This window comes from Melanerpes formicivorus, unplaced genomic scaffold, assembly GCF_026170545.1.
Source record: "Melanerpes formicivorus ecotype bairdi unplaced genomic scaffold, bMelFor1.0.p_v2 SCAF_9, whole genome shotgun sequence".
In the NCBI taxonomy this organism is placed as follows: Eukaryota; Metazoa; Chordata; class Aves; order Piciformes; family Picidae; genus Melanerpes; species Melanerpes formicivorus.
The window spans coordinates 17,525,666-17,545,577 of record NW_027142361.1 but is presented as its reverse complement, the minus strand read 5'-3'; the positions used below and the strand labels follow the sequence as shown (position 1 = coordinate 17,545,577).

Sequence of the window (19,912 nt, the reverse complement as noted above, 5' to 3'; positions counted from 1 at the left end):
TCAAGGAACTAATTCAGAGGGTTCCTTGGGATAAAGCCCTTAAAAACAAAGGAGTCCAGGAGAGCTGGACCTACTTCAAGGAAGAATTGTTGAAGGCTCAGGGACAGGCTGTGCCAATGTGCCGGAAGATGAGCCGCTGGGGCAGACGGCCAGCCTGGATGGTTCATGAACTTTTAATGGAACTGAGGGAAAAAAAGACGGTGTACCACCTTTGGAAGAGAGGGGAGGCAACCCACAGAATGTTTAAGGATGTTGCTAGGTCTTGTAGGAAGAGAATTAGGGAGGCAAAAGCACACTTGGAGCTTAAACTGGCCTCTACTGTGAAGGACAACAAAAAGTCCTTCTATAAATACATTAATAGCAAGAGGAAGGGAAAGGACAACCTCCACTCCTTGGGGGACATGGAGGGGAACATTGTAACAAAGGATGAGGAAAAGGCAGAGGTACTTAACACCTTCTTTGCCTCAATTTTTACTAGAAGGACAGGACGTCTTCCTGACAGCTGGCCTGCAGAGCTGGCAGTAGGAGCCAGGGAGCTGCACAGTTTCCCTATGTTCCATGAGGAGGTGGTTGGAACTCTCCTTAGCAGCTTGGATCCCCACAAGTCCATGGGACCAGATAGGATTCATCCTAGGGTGCTGAGAGAGCTGGCAGACGAGCTGGCCAAGCCACTCTCCAGCAGTCCTGGCTCACTGGCGAGGTCCCAGAGGACTGGAAGCTGGCCAACGTGGTGCCCATCCATAAGAAGGGCCGGTTGGATGAGCCAGGGAATTATAGGCCTGTCAGCCTGACCTCAGTGCCAGGCAAGATCATGGAACAGGTCATCCTGAGTGCATTAACACAGCACTTAGAGGATGGCCAAGGGATCAGGCCTAGCCAGCATGGATTTAGGAAGGGCAGGTCCTGCCTGACCAACCTGATCTCCTTCTATGATCAGGTGACCCGCCTGGTGGATGTGGGGAGGCGTGTGGATGTAGTCTACCTGGACCTCAGCAAGGCCTTTGACACCTTCTCCCATAGCAAACTGCTGGCCAAGCTGTCAGCCCATGGCTTGGATGGGAGCACACTGCGATGGGTTAGGAACTGGCTGGATGGCTGAGCCCAGAGAGTGGTGGTGAATGGTGCCACATCCAGCTGGCAGCCAGTCACTAGTGGTATGCCCCAAGGATCAGTGCTGGGCCCTGTGCTCTTTAACATCTTTATTGATGATCTGGATGAGGGCATCGAGTCCATCATCAGTAAATTTGCTGACGACACCAAGCTGGGGGCAAGAGTTGATCTGCTGGAGGGTAGAGAGGCTCTGCAGAGGGACCTCGACAGGCTGGATAGATGAGCAGAGTCCAACGGCATGAGATTTAACACATCCAAGTGCCGGGTTCTGCACATTGGCCACAACAACCCCATGCAGTGCTACAGGCTGGGGTCAGAGTGGCTGGAGAGCAGCCAGGCAGAGAGGGACCTGGGGGTACTGGTCGATGGTAGGCTGAACATGAGCCTGCAGTGTGCCCAGGCAGCCAAGAGGGCCAATGGCATCCTGGCCTGCATCAGGAACAGTGTGGCCTGCAGGAGCAGGGAGATCATTCTGCCCCTGTACACTGCACTGGTTAGGCCACACCTCGAGTACTGTGTCCAGTTCTGGGCCCCTCAGTTTAGGAAGGATGTTGACTTGCTGGAATGAGTCCAGAGAAGAGCAACAAAGTTGGTGAGGGGTTTGGAACACAAGCCCTATGAGGAAAGACTGAGGGAGCTGGGGTTGCTCAGCCTGGAGAAGAGGAGACTCAGGGGTGACCTTACCACTCTCTACAACTACCTGAAGGGAGGTTGTAGACAGGCTGATGATGGTCTCTTCTCCCAGGCAGCCAGTACCAGAACAAGAGGACACAGTCTCAGGCTGCGCCAGGGGAGGTTCAGGTTGGATGTTAGGAAGAAGTTCTATACAGAAAGAGTGATTGCGCTATGGAATGGGTTGCCCGGGGAGGTGGTGGAGTCGCCGTCATTGAAGGTGTTCAGGAGGAGACTTGATGGGGTGCTTGGTGCCATGGGTTAGCTGTTTGGGTGGGTTGGATTGGTTGATGGGTTGGACACAATGATCTTGAAGGTCTCTTCCAACCTGGTTTGGTTTATTCTAATAAAGGTTTATTCTAATTCTAATTGCCCTCTGTAACTACCTAAGGGGTGGTTGTGGCTGGGAAGGGGTTGGTCTCTTCTCCCAGGCAACCAGCACCAGAACAAGGGGACACAGTCTCAAGCTGCACCAGAGGAGGTTTAGACTCGAGGTGAGGAGGAAGTTCTTCACCGAGCGAGTCATTCGTCATTGGAACGGGTTACCCAGGGAGGTGGTTGAGTCACCATCCCTGGAGGCGTTCAAGAGGAGATTGGACGTGGCACTTGGTGCCATGGTCTAGTCATGGGGTCTGTGTTGATAGGTTGGGCTCGATGATCCTTGAGGTCCTTTCCAACCTAAGTTATACTGTGATACTGTGAAGTCCCTTGGGGATGCTGAAGCTGATGCAGCTGCTTCCGAGTGCCACGTTTCCACTCTGAGCTGGGGTGGAAAGCGTCCTTCCTGGTGTTTCAGGGCCTTGCAGGAGTCTCCAGTTGCATTTTTCAGGAGACTGTGATCCTTCCCATGCTTCACCTCCAGCAGTTGATGTTAAAACAAGAAGCGAGTGGAAAGGAAATAACCACACAGAGTAGCAGATAACCCTGATCTGTGTTTTGCTGTGGGCTGTAGCGCTGGTGAAGGCACAAGCCATCAGCTCTGCTGGGGATGGGCTCCTCCTTCCCCTCCCTTTCCTAACAAGGGACACAAAAAGCTGGCTGAAATGTGGCTACTTAACACCCCAAAACGTGGTGCAGGCTGCAAGAGAGGAGGGCAAACAAGGCTAACTTTATAAACAAGCCCAGAAGCTGCTGACAGACCATCCCTGCGCCTCTTTTGGGACACAGCAGAGACACAACCATGTGGTAACATCCTTCTGCTACAGCTTGCTGGGATGCTGAGCTGCAAGCTGCTGCAGTGGTCAGGCCACAAATACTAGGGACACTGAGGTGAATCACACAAGTCTCATCTTTCTGTCTACCCAGCAAGAGCTTCTCCAGGCTGCCCTTAAACATCTGGGATACATTGAGAAAGACCAGACCAGACCAGACCAGGTTGGAAGAGACCTTCAAGATCATGTCACAGAAGAACAGGCTACCTGTGTCCTTCTCTCCTGTGACAGGCTGGGACTGCAGCAGAAGAACGAGTCAAGCATGGAGGCTGGATGATAACATGGACATGACCATATTTTGCTTTGAGGGGCAAGAAACCAGCTCCAAAAGCAGCCCTGTGAAATGGATCCTAGAAACATCTCCACATTCACAAGAAAGAAAAGCTCTTGGTGGATGAACCTTCAAATGCAGCCCAAAGCCAGGGCATGAGAGTGGACATGATGGGGGTTTAAGGCAGTTATGCTAAGGCCCACGGGCACACCTAGCCTGGGCACATTTCACTCTGGGATTACTGGGATTGTTTAGCCTGGAGAAGAGAAGGCTCAGGGGAGACCTCATTGCCCTCTACAACTACCTGAAAGGTGGTTGTAGCCGGGAAGGGGTTGGTCTCTTCTCCCAGGCAACCAGCACCAGAACAAGGGGACACAGTCTCAAGCTGCGTCAGGGGAGGTTTAGACTTGAGGTGAGGAGAAAGTTCTTCACCGAGCGAGTTGTTCGTCATTGGAATGGGCTGCCCAGGGAGGTGGTAGAGTCACCATCCCTGGAGGTGTTCAAGAGGGGATTGGACATGGCACTTGGTGCCATGGTCTAGTCATGGGGTCTGTGGTGATAGGTTGGACTCTATGATCCTCGAGGTCTCTTCCAACCTTAGTTATACTGTGATACTGTGGGATGGGGACAAAGGATGAGGCAGAGCAAGGACTCCAGCCCACAGTGCAGCCAAGGCCCTGGCATACACAGGCTGGGCTGATGCCTCAACCCTCGACACTCTGCTTGGCTGCATGGAGAGTAAGGATGAGAGTCCTCTCCTTCCACCTTTCTGCAAAATGCAAAGCGATCTCAAGAGAAGGGCCTCAACACCTTAAATCCCTTCATGCTGGCACTGAGAGCTGAACCACTGACTGCAAGCCCTGCAGGGACCAGACACCATGCAGAGTTTGGCAGACTGTGTCCATGCTGAGATGAATTTGGAAAAGAGGTTTCTTCTAACAGCAAAAGACCACACAGCTGATCTCAGGGTGCTGCTGGAGCAGCTCTCCAGAGACAGTGAACGAGGCCCTGAAGGGCAGGAGGAAAAGTCCCAAAATGCTTGTGAAAAGACCAGGCCAGACTCAGAGAATCCCTGCAGCTGCCTTTCATGCTGTGGTGGCTGTAGAAAACTGCAGGCCAAGGCAGCTTGCTCAAATGCACGAGCCTGGGGCATTGCCAGCCCCTGCTGTGAGGCAGATGGATCATTCCTAAGCCCCAAACATGCTCTCTGTCTCTGGAGGTTTAGCAGTGCCTGTGATGTGCTGCATGGGGTGGAAAAGGACACTGAGAATGCGACCACAGCGATCAAATTCCCCCTGGGCTGCAGCACAGAATCTGGCATGGTGCTGGGAGCCAGGGAAGGACCCTCTGGTGCTAAACTGTTCCCTGCCCACCTCTCTCCAAGGGCAGGGCTCAGAATGGTGAGCAGAGCAAAAAAATCTCATCACCAGCTGACACCTGAGAGTCCTCAGCAGTAGCCACAGGGCAAGATGAGTCATGATGTGGTGTGTGGGAGGGGAGGAGATGGGCTGCCCTGCAAGAGAAAGGATGGACCAACAGTGGTGACAGAGCTGCCTTGATGCTGGCAATAATCTCTCTGCAGTCAAACACCTCCAACCTGGCTTTGCTATGGCCCCCCTTGAGTGGGCAGACAGGTCCAGAGTAAAAAAGAGGGTGGGTTGGGGAGGGAAAGAAAAACGAAGAAATGAAACCCCCAGCAAGCCTGGGGTGGCAAATCTAAACCACTTTCATTTTAAATAACAATAATTATAATTAAAAAGAAGGGTTGCCCCTGGCTAGCTTCGGGGCAGTCAGCAGCCAGGGTGCCATTCCTCACTCTGTCATCCTAGGGAGCGTCTTTACAGGAGATGTGGGATCTGGTTTCCCTGTCCCTCGGTGGAGTCCCTGCGGGGGGAGGGGAAGGGAGGGCGACTGTGCCTGTCCCAGTCCAAGACACGCCTTGTGCTCGGCGCAGGGGCAGCCGAAGTCCATAGTCAAAGGCGTTTTGCTCTCGCAGCCCTGCCCCCCTCCGCCGCCTCCCGACGGAGTTCAGAGAGCCAAGGGCATCCAGCTGCCTCCTGCTTCTAGATGAACTTGAAGCACTTTGTCTTGTCGTGGGGCAGGCGGGTCTTGAAGAGGACCGAGTCCACGCGGAACTGGGTGTACAGGAGGGGCATGTAGCCATACACCTTGACAAAGAAGTTGATGCACTTGTGTCGCTCGTGGAAGTGAGAGTCGTCGTGTGAGAGTGCCTGTGGGCAGCCGGGGCAGCGGAAGGTCCAGCGGGAGGTCACCTGTGGCAAGAGGAACAGAGACAGTCGCTGACAAGCTGCCCACAGCACCCCGGCCAGGGGACACCCCCTACCTGTGCCCAAGGCACTCTGCAGGGGTCCTGCCACAGACTGGGCACAGATTTGGCTGTGCTCTCCTTGGCTGCCAGGTGTGCCTTGGAGGATGCTCATGCAAGGAAGGGCTGGATGACTAAAGGTTCCTTCCCAACCAAACCGTCCACACCAGCTGTCAGAGCAGAGACTTGTGTAAACCATTTCCTGAATCACAGAATGGCTTAGGTTGGAAGGGACCTCAGAGATCATCTAATCCAATCCCCCTGCCAATTTCTTCCTTCCTCTAGTCTGAATCTCTCCTCTCTGTTTAAAAGCAAAGATGGAAAACTACACAAAATCAGCAAGGAAGTGATTCCTGCTTGTGTCATGTTACGGAAAGAAGGAAATTTGCTCAGAAGGGCCTTTGCTGAGCCAGAAAACCCTTTGGTCTGAGCTGCAGTGTAAGTTAAATCCCAACTCATCTGTTCACCTTGGCAGGGATATAGCTGCTTCTAAGGGCTGCAGTGAGCCTTCACCCCTTTCTGAGCACACACTACATCTCCTCAAGGCCAGACAAGGAAGATGCTGACAGCCTCAAGCACATCATGCTTGCAGTGTAGCACTTCAGGGACACAATGCAGACACATTTGGTCCAGGCAGTGTATTCTGTGTGGCACAGCTCCTGTGCTAAGGGAAAGGCAACTGGATCTGTCTTGCAGCAGAGTGGCCTCCTAGCACACTCCTTGCCTTACAAACCGCTGGACCACTGCTTCCCCAGAAACACAAAGCCCAGGATCAGCTTCCACCTGGTGCTTTACCTTGATAGGAGGTTTTCTGGTCAGGTGAGAGACCAGGAAGTTCATGGCGATGTCCTCGCAGTTAATGTACTCATCCACCATGTCGCGGATGGCTTGGGGCATCATGTAGGAGTACAGGTAGGCATAGTACTGGGAAGGATAAAGAGGTGCAATGCTACTCAAAGTGGTTCCAAGCAGAGCTCAAGGGTGGCAGTGGAGAGACTCCGTAACAGAGTTAATCCTGCACCCAGCAGATATGCTGTACCCACAGCAACACCAAATCTACCCCACAGCCACCACCTTGACCCAGCCTCAAGGCTCCTGTAACTTCAGATATCAGGGAAGGATGGTTACAGTCTCCTCAGATCTTGCTGTCTGCACATGGCAGCAGCAGCTGGTGGATAACCTTCCTAGCATATCAAAGCTCAGGACAGTACCCTTGGGAGAAGGTCTGACTCTTTTCTCAAGGCCTGTTTGCCTGCTTTTGCTTCTCCCATACACAGGAGCACAGTCCATGGAACTACTTTCTGTACTGTTGTTCCCTTCCAACACCAACCAGCCACCTCCACACCTACCAGCCAGACTGCTACCACACGTCTACAGAAACCCAGGGCTTCCCCACAAACTACCCCTTGCAAGCCTTTGGGCCTGCAGGATTTAAGATGCTAGAGTAAAGATGCAGGGCAGGCAATCCTGTGGCCTGCCTTGTCCTCCCCATGACCAAGAACACCACTGAAATGCACTCAGCCCCATGCCCACGGCACTGCAGCCTGCTTCAATGCAGTGGTACTTCTCACATACAAAATCTCCTGCTGTTCCTTGAGGAGATCTCTTGCTGGTACACAGCCCAGTTGCTGGCTGTGTTTCATAGAGTCATAGAAACTTGTTTTGGTTGGAAAAGATCTTTAAGATCATTAAGTCCAAACACTAACCCAGCACTGCCAATTCCACCACTAAACCACGTCCCTCAGCACCATATCTATATGGCTTTTCAACACCTCCAGGGATGGTGACTCCACCACTGCCCTGTGCAGCCTGTTCCAGGGCTAGAAGACTCTTTGGGGAAGGAAGTTTTCCTCATCTTCAACCTACATCTCCCTTGGTTCAACTTGAGGAAAAAAAGATGTAACTGCACAAATAAATACAACCCCTGGGAAGGAAGGGAAAGTTCAGGGCTTTGTGGTCATGACATCTCACCTTATGGAAGAAAGCAGCACCAGTGAGCACCATAGAGAGCTCACAAGAGTAGTTGGAGTTGTAAAGCCAGGACTGATGAGGGATGTCCCATGCATGGTAGCGTCCTGGGAAGCCAACAATGCGGTCCCTCGCCTCTCTCCAGACACTGCAAACACAAAAAGCCTTTCAGTGAGACACAAACCCAGGAAGCCTGTCCAGAGATGAGCATGGCTCTCTCTGCAAACCACTGCACAAAGCATTATGTCCTCAACACCAATGGACCAGCTCCCAAGGGAGGCTGCAAGTGATAGAGATATCTATAGACAGAAAAGTTTAGCAACTGCTCATGCAAAACCAAGCAACATATGTTTTGGTAAAAAGGACAGACATTGTTAAAAGGTGCAATTACTTTGCTTTAAAAGTCTGGGTTTAATAAAAATAGATAATTCCAACATGTAAAAGACCTTTTTACACAGGCTCTTCAATACAAGTTTGTCCACCTCCACTGTACTGAAGCTCCACTGTTGGCAGGAAGAACTGATTGGCCAGCACAGCTGCCTGAGTGACAGCTGTGGTGGTTTAGGCTGGGTGCTGGCCCGGATGCCACTGCACAGACCACACCTGGGAGGTCCCAAGGGGTGGGCCCAGCCCAGGGGGTGGTCACAGGAAACCAGGTATTCCATTCCCATAATGCCCTGCTCCCCTATAAAATGTCCATGCGGGGTCTTCACTTCCTCTTTTGTCCCCTGCTGCTGCCTAGGTAAAATGGCGTGAGCTGCCTCCCTTGGGCCTGCCCAGGCCCAAGGCTGGGTTGGGCAGGGGGGGAGAAAGAGCCCTGGGGGGTTTGGGTGTACCCCCAGGTGGGGATGGGATGTTCTTGGGTATGTTCTGGGATTTCTCTCTTTTGTCACGGTGCTTGTGGTTCTCTGTAAAACTTTCATTGTTTTTTTTTTAATTGTTTTTCTATTTAAACTTTCCATCACTTTTGCAATCCATTTGTCTGAGTCGTTATTTCTGCCCGTGGTGGGGAGGGGGTTTGCCCCAACCCATTACAAAGTACCACCCTGAGGTAAGTCCAATTTCTTTCCTATTGTAGTGCAGAAAGGGATGAATGCTGAAGTCTTGGCTTGAATGGACAGGCAGAAGTTGTTGACCTCATAGTAGAGGTAAAAAACCCCACCTGGAGTACTGCATCCAGTTCTGGAGCCCCTATTACAGGAAGTATCTGAACATGCTGGAGCGTATCCACAAGGCCCATGAGCAGGGCCACAAGGACGATCAGAGGGCTGGAGCACCTCTCCTTTGAGGACAGACAGACTGAGGGAGCTGGGGCTGTTCAGGCTGGAGAAGAGAAGGCTCTGGAGGAAACCTTATTGTGGCCTCCCAGTATCTGAAGGGGCATACAAGAAAGCTGGGGAGGGACTTTTTAGGGTGTCAGGTAGTGATAGGACTAGAGGGAATGGAACAAATCTAGAAATGGGTAGATTGAGATTGGATGTTAGGAAGAAGTTCTTCCCCAGGAGGGTGGTGAGACACTGGAATAGGTTGACCAGGGAGGTGGTGGAAGCCTCATCCCTGGAGGTTTTTATGGCCAGGCTGGATGTGGTTCTGAGCAACCTGATCTAGTGTGAGGTGTCCTTGCTCATGGCAGGGGGGTTGGAACTAGATGATCCTTGAGGTCCCTTCCTCCCTGAGCATCACTCAGTCAGCTCTCCTGAGCACAGGCTGAGTGCAGAGCAATATTGCCTGGTACAATGCTGAGTTTCTCACCTTGTTCCTCTCCCAGAGGCATGTTTGAGTTGCTTACTCACAGGGAACATGCTCCTAGCTCATGAATTAAGGATTTTCTATCTCATAGTAGCTGCTCTGTAAGTTTAAAAAAAACCCCAAACTAATGAAGCCTAGTGGCCCTAAGTTAGTTTCTGAATTACACTGAGAATGGAAAACTTAAGATCTCAGATGGAAAGGCAGAGAAAGAGGCAGGGAACCAGTGAGGCAGGAAACTCATCTGCCACCAGCTTCCTGTGGCCCATGAGAGGGAATCGCTGCACAGTGTTCTGCTCCAATCATTTCCCCTCTATGGCAAACCCAGAGCAGCCAAGGCTTGGCCCAGGAGGAACTCAGTGTCTCCTGGCCTCTTCTGTTAAATGCCTGGGACCTTCCAGCTCATGAAACTAAGTTTCCTCCACCATAAATTGAGACAACACCAAACTCCCTTTAAGCAAGCTGCTGTGATGCTGAAGACTCTGGTGTCTCCAGAAAGATCTGGAGTGCCAAACTGCCAACTTCCCCTACCAAACCAGTGCCCAGTGGTTTCCTGGGCTCTGCCATATGGGGAGGTACTCTGGGACCATAAGGACACCCTTCACCCTAACACATTCTCACAGCTGAGCTGAAGGGAATTAAATGCTGCGGTTCACATGTGAGAGCATGGGCTTGCTTAAAGTTCTGCTCTCATCTGAAGCTCACTCTCCCCAAGAGAAATCCCACAGGACAGCTGCAACACTGGCAGGAATAATTAAGAAAGATTTCAATGCCTCACTTGGGAAATAAATCCAGCTTCCACTGGCAGGGGTCCTGGCTTCCTTCAGATCATCTGCTCCTGTCTCCCTAACGTGCTGTTCAAGATGCATCTCCAAACACAATGACAACACAATAAAAGAAACAAGTCCCAGGCAGGAGCCTACCGGACAGAGAGGCCTTGCCTTCTTCACAGGCACAAACCAGGGTGGAAAGTGGCCTGTTCAGTGTGTTCCTCATGTGGATGTGAGTTCCTCCCACAAGTCCCATTCCCATGGAGGCAACTGCAGGATGCTGAAGAGACTGAACTTCTGAGAGCCCCGAGTTTTCTTTATCCTTAGTGACACAGCCAGGAGCAAAGACATGATTACTGTTCTAGGCTCTGCTCAAATTAACCCAACTCTGATATAACCTGGTCATAAACACTGAGTAATTAATACTCTCAGCAGCTTCCCTGTCACCATCTCTAGCGAGCACTTGTTTGCTGCTGTTTCTGTCAATCCAATCTGATTGTATTGAAAAGCTTGAGTAGGAACTACTCATTCCCTTTCACTTCTCCCACCTCTTGGCTTTCCTATGAGCACAACACTTTTTCCTTCCCAGTTCAGCCAGAAAAATAAGGATTTCTCCAGAGACTTATTTTGGGTGTGCTCCACAGAAGTTTGCTCAGGTTGCCCATCTCCAACTAATTCCTGAGCAGCAAATGGGGCAAGAAGCAGCTTTTGACCTCAAGAACTGCATCTGGAAGCAAAGTTTCAACAACACACATTGTTGTTGAAGCAGAATTTCACTCAGTCACTGAGGCACTGACTCTGACTCTTCCCTGGCTGAATGCACTACACAGGGAGGCTTGGTGGGAACAAGGTGTTTGTAAGCAGGAAAGTGAGTGAGAATACAAGGCACTTTTGATTTTCACTTGATGCTCTCCTGGGCACATCAGTAAAGTCTCAGTGAGGCAAAGATGGATAAGGAAGGGAAAACATAGAGACCAGAATTGGGGAGAAAACAACCAAGTTCAGATAAAGAGATTGAAATGGAGCATGCAAGGGAAACCAGGAGTCCTGATGCCTACTGCCTGGCTTTAATCACTTCAGCACCTCATTTCTCATCTCTTGCAGAAAGCTTGTTGGGATTTCAGGCATTTTGTGCCTTTTAATCTTCCTCCCAAACCTAAGCCAGCATGTTTTGGTGTGAGCAGAGAGCTGGTCTCCATCCTCCACCCCCAGACAGCTGCCAGGTGCTCTTGGATTAGCAATAGCAGCCCCTGCTGCTGGCCAGGCAGGCTGAGTTGCAGCCAAACAAGTCCCAGCGCTCTCTCCTCATGCCATCCTGGCTCCCTGGTGCCTCTTTGGCAGCTGGTGAGGTTTAGCTCTGCAAGTTGCAGGAGCAGCCTACAGTAACCTCCCATGGCAGGAGCCCACAGATCTCCTTTCTTCCTCAGGGAGGCTTTTTGCCAGGGTGAAATCAAGGAGAACAGAGGCTGGAGCAGAAGGAGGGTGGGAATGAGAGCAACCACCACCAGATGTAGCATTTGCCTTTTCCATGCTCTGCAGAAAAAATGAGAAGTCAGAAGAGCTGCCACATCCCAGCATCAGAGAGAGCAAAGAGATGCAGTCCACTGTGAGCATGTGAGCATCACGTTCTGCAGCAGCCAATAGCTGATGGAGGATGCAGTGCAGCAGCCTCCTGCCTTTGTTTTCTAGTTTCCTTCCACCCTAGGAAGCCACACGCTCCTAAAACCGTTACAAGAACATTGTCAGCACGGCAAAAGCTGAAGCATTGAGGTCATGAAGTGTGACAATCAAGGTTGTCTGGGAGGCAGAAAATATCATAGAATCATGGAATTATTTTGACTGGAAGAGACCTTCAAGATCATGTCCCTCAGCACCACATCTACACAGTTTTTCAATCCCTCCAGGGGTGGTGACTCCACCACTTCTCTGGGCAGGCTCTTACAGGGCTTGACAACCCTTTCCATGAAGACATTGTTCCTTATGTCCAAACTAAACCTCCCCTGGCACAACTTGAGGCTGATTTTCTCTTGTAATATCACTTGCTCCTTGGGAGAAGAGACTGACCCCATCTTGCTCCAACCTTCCTTCAGGGAACTGTAGAGAGTGAGGTGGTCTCCTCTCAGACTCCTTTTCTTCAGGCTAAACAACCCCAGTTCCCTCAGCTGTTCCTCACAAGACTTGTGATCTAGACCCTTCACCAGCTTCGTTGCCCTTCTGATATGCTCCAGCACCTCACCGTCCTTCTTGGAGTAAGAGGCCCAAAACTGAACACAATATTCAATGTGCAGTTTCACCAGTGCCCAGTACAAGGGGACAATCATCTCTCCAGTCCAGCTGGCTATGCTATTGCTGATCCAAGCCAGGATGCTGTTGGCCTTCTTGGCCATCTGTGCACATGCTGGCTTGTTATCATCTACCTGTCAACCAACATACCCAGGTCTTTTTTCAGCCACTCTTGCACAGGCCTGGAATGCTGCAGGGGGTTGCTGTGATCCAAGTGCATCAACCGGCACCTGGCCTTGCTCGGGTGTCTCTGTAGAGCCTCCTTACTCTCAAGTAGACTAACACACCCACCTTACTTGGTGTCACTTGCAAACTTATTGAGGGTGCCTCTGATCCTTGTCCAGATTATTGACAAAGCTGCTAAAGTGAACTGGCTCCAGTACTGAGCCCTGGAGAACCCTACGTGTGACCAGCCACCCACTGGATTTAACTGCATTCACCACAACTCTTTGAGATCCAATGTGACAGTTTGAGGCTGTGCCTTTAAGAAAGGGACAGTGCTGGGACACTCTGGCTGAATATTTTGTAAACAAAGACAGGTGTAAACAAATTTCATTGGTAGATTGGTAGAACACAGCTTTAAGTTTTAGTGCAGTTGGAATTTTTCTCAGTTTCGTTCCTTTCCTTCTCCCTTTCCAGCTTGTCCGCTTCTGGGCAACTAGCCAGAGTTCTGACCTTGGATAACAGATAAGGCCTACTAAGACCTTTCTCCCTTAATAACTGCCTTTTCTCTCTCTAACCCTTTTTGGGAAAAAAGGGAAGTAGGGGGAGAGAGCGGGGTACAGGGGGGGAGCCCTCCTCTGTCCGGAGGAGGGAATTTTGTTCCTGGTTTTTTTTCCTTTGATGTATATTTCTGTATATATATTGTAAATACTGTATATATTGTGTATATCTAACCTGCATTTTCACATTGCTTGTAAATATAGCACCACTTTTGCTTTTCTGACTGAGTTAGGTGTGGTTTTTTTTCCTCTTTGTGGGGGAGGGAAAGCTAGGTCTTCTCTCTCAACCCCCTACATTTTCAATTGGCGGTCCCAATGTGCAGCCCGAGAATAGCTTGATTTATTGCGTGCTTGATTTATTGCGTGCTCGAGTCGTACTAGCAAACATGAAGGTGTTTTGGATTTTCTGTTATTTTCAGTTTTTGGGGTTCTGATTTACAAATATTGTTTGGGCTTACTTCTCGATCACATAGGTAAATATTTAATGCAAAAATTACATTTATGGTTCAGGTATGTGGCCGGTTGACGTTGTCCCCTTAAGAAAGGGAATATGGTGGACGGAAGTTGGTAAACGGAAAGAATTATCTAAACTAATTTCATTGGTAAAGTGGGAGGAAGCACCTTCTGAACTGGGAGTGAACTGGGCATTCCAGCACTTCTCTGTCACTCCTGCTTCCGCCTCTTCTTTGGGCAGCAGCTCTCTCTGTGCTGGGCTTTCTGCCAAGGCTTCGGCCTTGAGAACCGATAAAGGCCTGTATTAACTCCTTTCCAATTAACACAAACTGCTTTTAACTTTTTTTTCCTCTCTTTTCTTTCTCTTTCTATCCCACTCTGGGGAAAGGGGGGGAGAGAGGGGAGAGCGGAGGTGGGGAGCCCCCTCTGCCAAGGGGGGTTACTCTCATTTCTGTGTTACTCTGTTGTATATCTTTGTATATATTGTAAATATTGTAAATTTGTATATATTCCCCTGCATATCCTTCATTGCTTTGTAAATATAAAGCTCCACTGCTTTGCTAATTCAGCTTGTGAGTTTTTTTTTTCCTTTCCCTTCAATTTTTCTTTCCCCTTACTTACAGGGGGAAGGGAGGAGGCTTCTTGGCCTTACCCTTCCAACCCACTACATTTTTTTTTTATTGGCGTACCCAACGTGCGGCAGATAATTAGTTTAATTTATTATTTGATTGATTTAGTGTTTTCCAGCTGAATTAGCAAACATGAAGGTATTGTGGTTTGTGGAGCGATTATTCTTTTCAATTTTTGGGGCTCTGGTTTACAGATATTGTTTGGGTTTGATTTTGGATTACCTGGGTAAATATTTGGTTCGGACAATTTATACGTGGGTTATGTATAGAGTTAAATTATGGTATGGAAAATGCATGAATTTCTTATGGCCAGTGAGATACAGGAATGTTACCTCCACCACTCTCCCAATTGACATAAAGGGTTTTAAGATTCCGCCTGAGGAGAGAGTAACTTTAAGTGATGCCTGGGATCCAAAGGTGATTTATTTCATGTGTATAATTCTGCTGCTGGTGATAACTAATGTGTATTCTCTGTATTCCTGGCGTCTAGAGAGAAAGGTGTCCAGGGCGTGTTTTGTTATTAAAACTAGATCAAAAAGAAAACGCCGTGGCTCTGGATCAGTCCCAGAGTCATCTAGTGATGAGGAAGGTGGAGACTCTCTGTCAGTTAAAAAGAAGGCTAAAAAGTTAATTGGTAAAGCAGCTCTAAATGACTCTGCTGATTCTGGCAAGCAGCCAAAGGCGGAAGCTGGTATCAACATGGCGCCTACTCCTTCTCCTACTCCTTCTCCTCCTTCTTCTTCTCCGTCGGCCATTAATGGAGCAGCGTCACTTCCACCCACTCCCTCGGTGGGACCGGAAGTCACTGCCCCAGCAGCTGATTTATCTCAGGACCTGTCAGCTTCCATTAAGGTGGCTGTAAATTCAAACACAGCTCCAGTTAAGGTGGCTCCTTTAAAGACTAGAAGTGGAAAGGCCCAAGATGGAGAAGAAGAGCTGGAGACTGATCCTGGTGGGGGGCCCTCTACTCTAAAAGATCCTGCTCAGGAGGAAGAGAAGTTTTGTTTTAAAGATCTAGCTAACCTAGTGAGATCAAAGCAGGATAGAGATGAAGTTAGGAAAGCAGCTGGCAAAGGTGGTTCTCAGCTTAAAGAGATCCTTAGGAGAATGACAGCAGGATTATATGGGCAAAGAATTCAGGGAGACGAGGAGGAAGATGATATTTCAGAATGTTATTCTCCCCGCGAGGAATTGCGAAATGTCCGTAAAGATTTCACCAGGGCAGATAAGGAGCCAGTTCTAGCTTGGCTTAGTAGGTGTTATGATACAGGTGCTCTGGCTCTGACAGTTGGAGACAAGTCAGCAGCTCAGTTAGGAACTCTCTCAAGGGATAATGGAATAGATAGACATCTAGGAAGGGCTCTCGGTAAGGTTAATCTGTGGATACGCCTTTTAATGGCGGTTGCCCTGAGATACCCTTCCCGAGATGATCTTCCATGGAATCCTAAACCCTGGACTACCATAGATGAGGGAATTAAGCGCTTGAGAGAATTTGCTGTTAGAGAGCTACTCTATGGTGAACATGAAACTCTGAATCCTGATGACATTCCTGTGGGTATTGGTCTTGCTAAAAAGATCATCAAACTCGCTCCTTCTAATTATGCAAACATTCTGGCAAGCAGAATTGTGTCAAGAAGTTATGGTGGAGCTTCTCCTACGGTTGGCCAATTCAGTGATCAAATGAGACAATTGGAGGACAGCATGACACGTGGTTCTTTGGTGTCGGCCATTAAAACTATGTCTGGTGATATACAGAATTGCATAAGAGAATTAAAGGATGAATTTAGAAATTCCATATCCCAATTGGCACAAAGGGATAGTTTAAATTCTCCTTCCAGGTGGGTACAAGTTTCATCTGTGAGGAATACACGTCCTCCAAGGAGGTCATTCCAAAACAGGTCATTCCAAAACAGGTCATTCCAAAACAGACCACCAAGGCAATCACGTAGAACTATTTGGATAACTCTGCGTGATCAGTTTGGTGAGAACATGAACCGCTGGGATGGCCAACCAACTTCTAATCTTTTTAGGAGACTGAGGGAATTGCAAAGTGGCAGAACCCGAGGTAGCAATACCAGAAGGGTAGCTGTTACTTCCACAGTTCCCCAGAACGACTCTTATGGCTCCAACAGTGGCTCCAGTTATAACATGCAAAGTTATAACCCTGCAAACTATGTGCAATGCACATGTGCGCATGTTCCCCATAACTAGGGGTGCCCTGCCTCCCGCCAGGGGGAGGAGAGGGATTACAGAGATAACAGAATCTATTGGGATGTGTACATCCAGTGGCCTGGCACTTCACAATTTCGGAAGTACAGGGCCTTGGTTGACACAGGAGCTCAGTGCACCATAATACCATCAAATTATCAGGGATCAGTGTCTATAACTATTCTGGGAGTCACTGGTGGATCTCAAGAGTTAAGTAAGGTAGAGGTTAATATAAGTTTAACTGGTAAACAATGGAGGAAACATACAGTTGTGACCGGACCTGATGCACCTTGTATTTTGGGAATTGATTTTCTGAGAGAAGGGCGTTTCAAAGACCCTAGAGGTTACAAATGGGCTTTTGGAGTAGCTTCTATAGAAATTGATGGGCAAAAATTGAAGCTATCTGCCAGACCTGAGCTTTCTGATGAATCTGCAATTGTGGGACAACACAAGATACAGGACATTAAATTGCCGGTTGCTTCTCAGACTGTACATCACAGACAATACAGAACCAACCGTGACTCTTTGTTGCCCATTCAGAATCTGATTTGTCAGTTGGAGAGTCAGAAAGTCGTCAGCAAAACTCATTCACCTTTCAACAGTCCAGTGTGGCCTGTGCGGAAGCAGAATGGAGACTGGCGTCTGACAGTAGACTACCGAGCCCTAAATGAAGTGACACCACCTATGAGTGCAGCAGTACCAGACATGATGGAACTACAGTATGAGCTGGAATCCAAAGAGGCCAAATGGTATGCTACCATAGACATTGCTAATGCATTTTTCTCTATTCCCATAGCAGAGGAATGCAGGCCTCAGTTTGCTTTCACCTGGAGGGGAATCCAGTACACTTTCAACAGAGTGCCAATGGGCTGGATCCACAGCTCAAGCATCTGTCATGCAGTGATCCACGATGCTCTGGAGAAAGGCGGTGCTCCAGAACACATCCAGTTCATCGATGATATCATCGTCTGGGGTAAAACTGCTGAGGAAGTCTTTGAGAAAGGTAACAAAATCATTGACATTCTTCTGAATGCAGGTTTTGCCATCAAGCAAGACAAGGTGAAAGGACCTACCACAGAGATTCAGTTTCTGGGAGTGAGGTGGCAGGATGGACGCCAACACATTCCAGTGGATGTGGTAAATAGAGTCTCTACCATGGCAAGTCCCACGAACAAGCAAGAGACCCTACGTTTCTTGGGGATAGTGGGATTTTGGAGACTGCACATTCCTGGATACAGTCAGATTGTGAAACCTCTGTATGATGTGACTCGAAAGAGAAACCATTTCCACTGGGGACCTGAACAACAAGCAGCCTTTGACCAGATAAAACAAGAGGTAATTCAAGCAATGGGTCTGGGACCTGTCCGAGATGGTCCAGACATTAAGAACATTTTGTACACGGCTGCAAGTGACAATGGTCCAACCTGGTGCTTGTGGCAAAAAGCTCCAGGTGAGATACGTGGACGACCTCTTGGTTTCTGGAGTCGAGGTTACAGAGGTTCAGAGGCTAATTATACTCCAACAGAGAAATAAATTTTAGCTGCCTATGAAGGAGTAAAAGCATCTTCTGAAGTGATTGGAACTGAATCACAACTTCTCTTAGCTCCCAGATTACCAGTTTTGAATTGGATGTTCAAAGGCAAAGGCTCTACACCACATCATGCCACAGACTCAACATGGTCTAAGTGGATGGCTCTGATAACACAGAGAGCTCGAATGGGAAATCTTGAAAGACCTGGTCTAGTGGAGGTGATCTCAAGTTGGCCTGAAGGTATCAACTGTGCTAAACCTCCAGAGGAGAAAGTAACTCGTGCTGAGGAAGCTCCTCCTTACAATGACCTTTCTGATGATGAAAAGAAATATGCTTTGTTCACAGACGGTTCCTGTCGTCTTGTTGGAAACAAGCGAAGGTGGAAGTCTGCAGTGTGGAGTCCAACACGCCGAGTTGCAGAAGCGAAAGATGGAGAAGGAGAATCCAGTCAGTTCGCAGAGGTAAAAGCTGTCCAGCTAGCTCTCGACGTAGCTGAACGTGAGAGATGGCCAAAGCTTTATCTCTACACCGACTCATGGATGGTAGCCAATGCTCTATGGGGTTGGCTAAAGAACTGGAAAAAGAGTGGTTGTCAAAGGAAAGGAAAACCCATTTGGGCAGCCAACCTATGGCAGGAGATTGCTGATCGAATCGAGAGAATTCCAGTGAAAGTGAGACACATCGATGCTCACATTCCTAAGAGCAAAGCTACTGAGGAACACAACACAACCATCAGGCAGATCTAGCTGCAAGAGTTTCTCAAGTAGACATGGACTCTAATCTTGATCTCGACTGGAAACACCGAGGTGAGATGTTCTTAGCTCGGTGGGCTCATGATTCGTCAGGACATCAAGGCAGAGATGCAACATACCAATGGGCTCGTGACAGATCCATAGACATTTCCATGGATGCTATCACGCAAGTCATCCATGACTGTGACATTTGTGCTGCTATTAAGCAGGCAAAACGAATTAAGCCGTTGTGGTATGGTGACAGATGGTCCAAGTACATGTATGGTGAAGCTTGGCAGATTGACTACATCACTCTACCACGTTCTCGTTCTGGTAAGCAATATGTGCTTACTATGGTAGCGGCAAACACTGGATGGTTGGAAACTTATCCAGTTCCACATGCAACTGCACGCAACACTGTTCTTGGTCTGGAGAGACAGATCCTGTGGAGACACGGAACTCCGGAGAGGATCGAGTCAGACAACGGAACTCATTTCAAGAACAACCTTGTAAAGAGCTGGGCAAAAGAGCACGGTATTGAGTGGATATTCCACATTCCCTACTACGCACCAGCTTCAGGGAAGATTGAACGCTACAATGGTTTGTTGAAAACCACTCTCAAAGCCATGGGGGGTGGATCTTTGAAAATCTGGGAAAAACATTTAGCACAAGCAACCTGGCTGGTAAATAGTAGAGGTTCAGTGAACTGAGCTGGACCTGCACATTCAGATTTGCTACGGAAAGTAGAAGGTGATAGAGTTCCTGTTGTTAGAGAAAAGAACCTGTTAGGTAAAACTGTTTGGGTATTTTCGCCCTCAGGAGAGGCTAAACCTGTCCGAGGGGTGGTTTGAGGTGAAGGTCCGGGTCACACTTATTGGGTAATGCAAGAGAGTGGTGAAATTCAGTGTATTCCACAAAGAAATTTAACTTTAGCTGAAAGAGGTTAATTTCAAACTGTTGTATGGCTACATCGCGTCCAAAGGAAGAATCAACGGAGGAATCTACGGTGCACGAACCCTGAGATCCCTGAGAGCCCTGAGTCAACTAAGAGACCCTGAGAATCCCTGTTTCCCTTTTCTTCGCTTCATCAGTGAAGAAATGAACTGTTTTCCATTTTTCTCATTTTCTGATTTTCTTGGACTTTTGAATCATCTACATCTGAGCATTGCCGGAATGGACTATGAACTTTACTCACGAACTGTAAATATCGTTTTGGATTGGATGGACAGTGTGAACAGCCAATGAAATTGTTTAGAAGGGGTGGACTGTGGCCGGTTGACG

General features: G+C 48.8%; 1 protein-coding gene across 7 annotated transcripts in view; it reads right to left on the bottom strand.

Moving 5' to 3' along the window:
• Nucleotides 1-4,951: 4,951 nt before the first annotated feature.
• Nucleotides 4,952-19,912, bottom strand: part of EXTL3 (exostosin like glycosyltransferase 3) — a 370,010-nt gene continuing 355,049 nt past the window's right edge. For 6 of the 7 annotated variants that reach the window (XM_068143184.1, XM_068143181.1, XM_068143183.1 and 3 more), the window contains 3 exons: nt 7,562-7,706; nt 6,386-6,514; nt 4,952-5,537 (listed from right to left, as the gene is read on the bottom strand). In XM_068143184.1, the coding sequence (XP_067999285.1) occupies nt 5,328-5,537; nt 6,386-6,514; nt 7,562-7,706 (484 nt within the window). In that variant the 3' untranslated portion in view covers nt 4,952-5,327. The remainder of the gene's footprint in view (nt 5,538-6,385; nt 6,515-7,561; nt 7,707-19,912) is intronic. The other variant, XM_068143185.1, reaches the window with a different exon arrangement.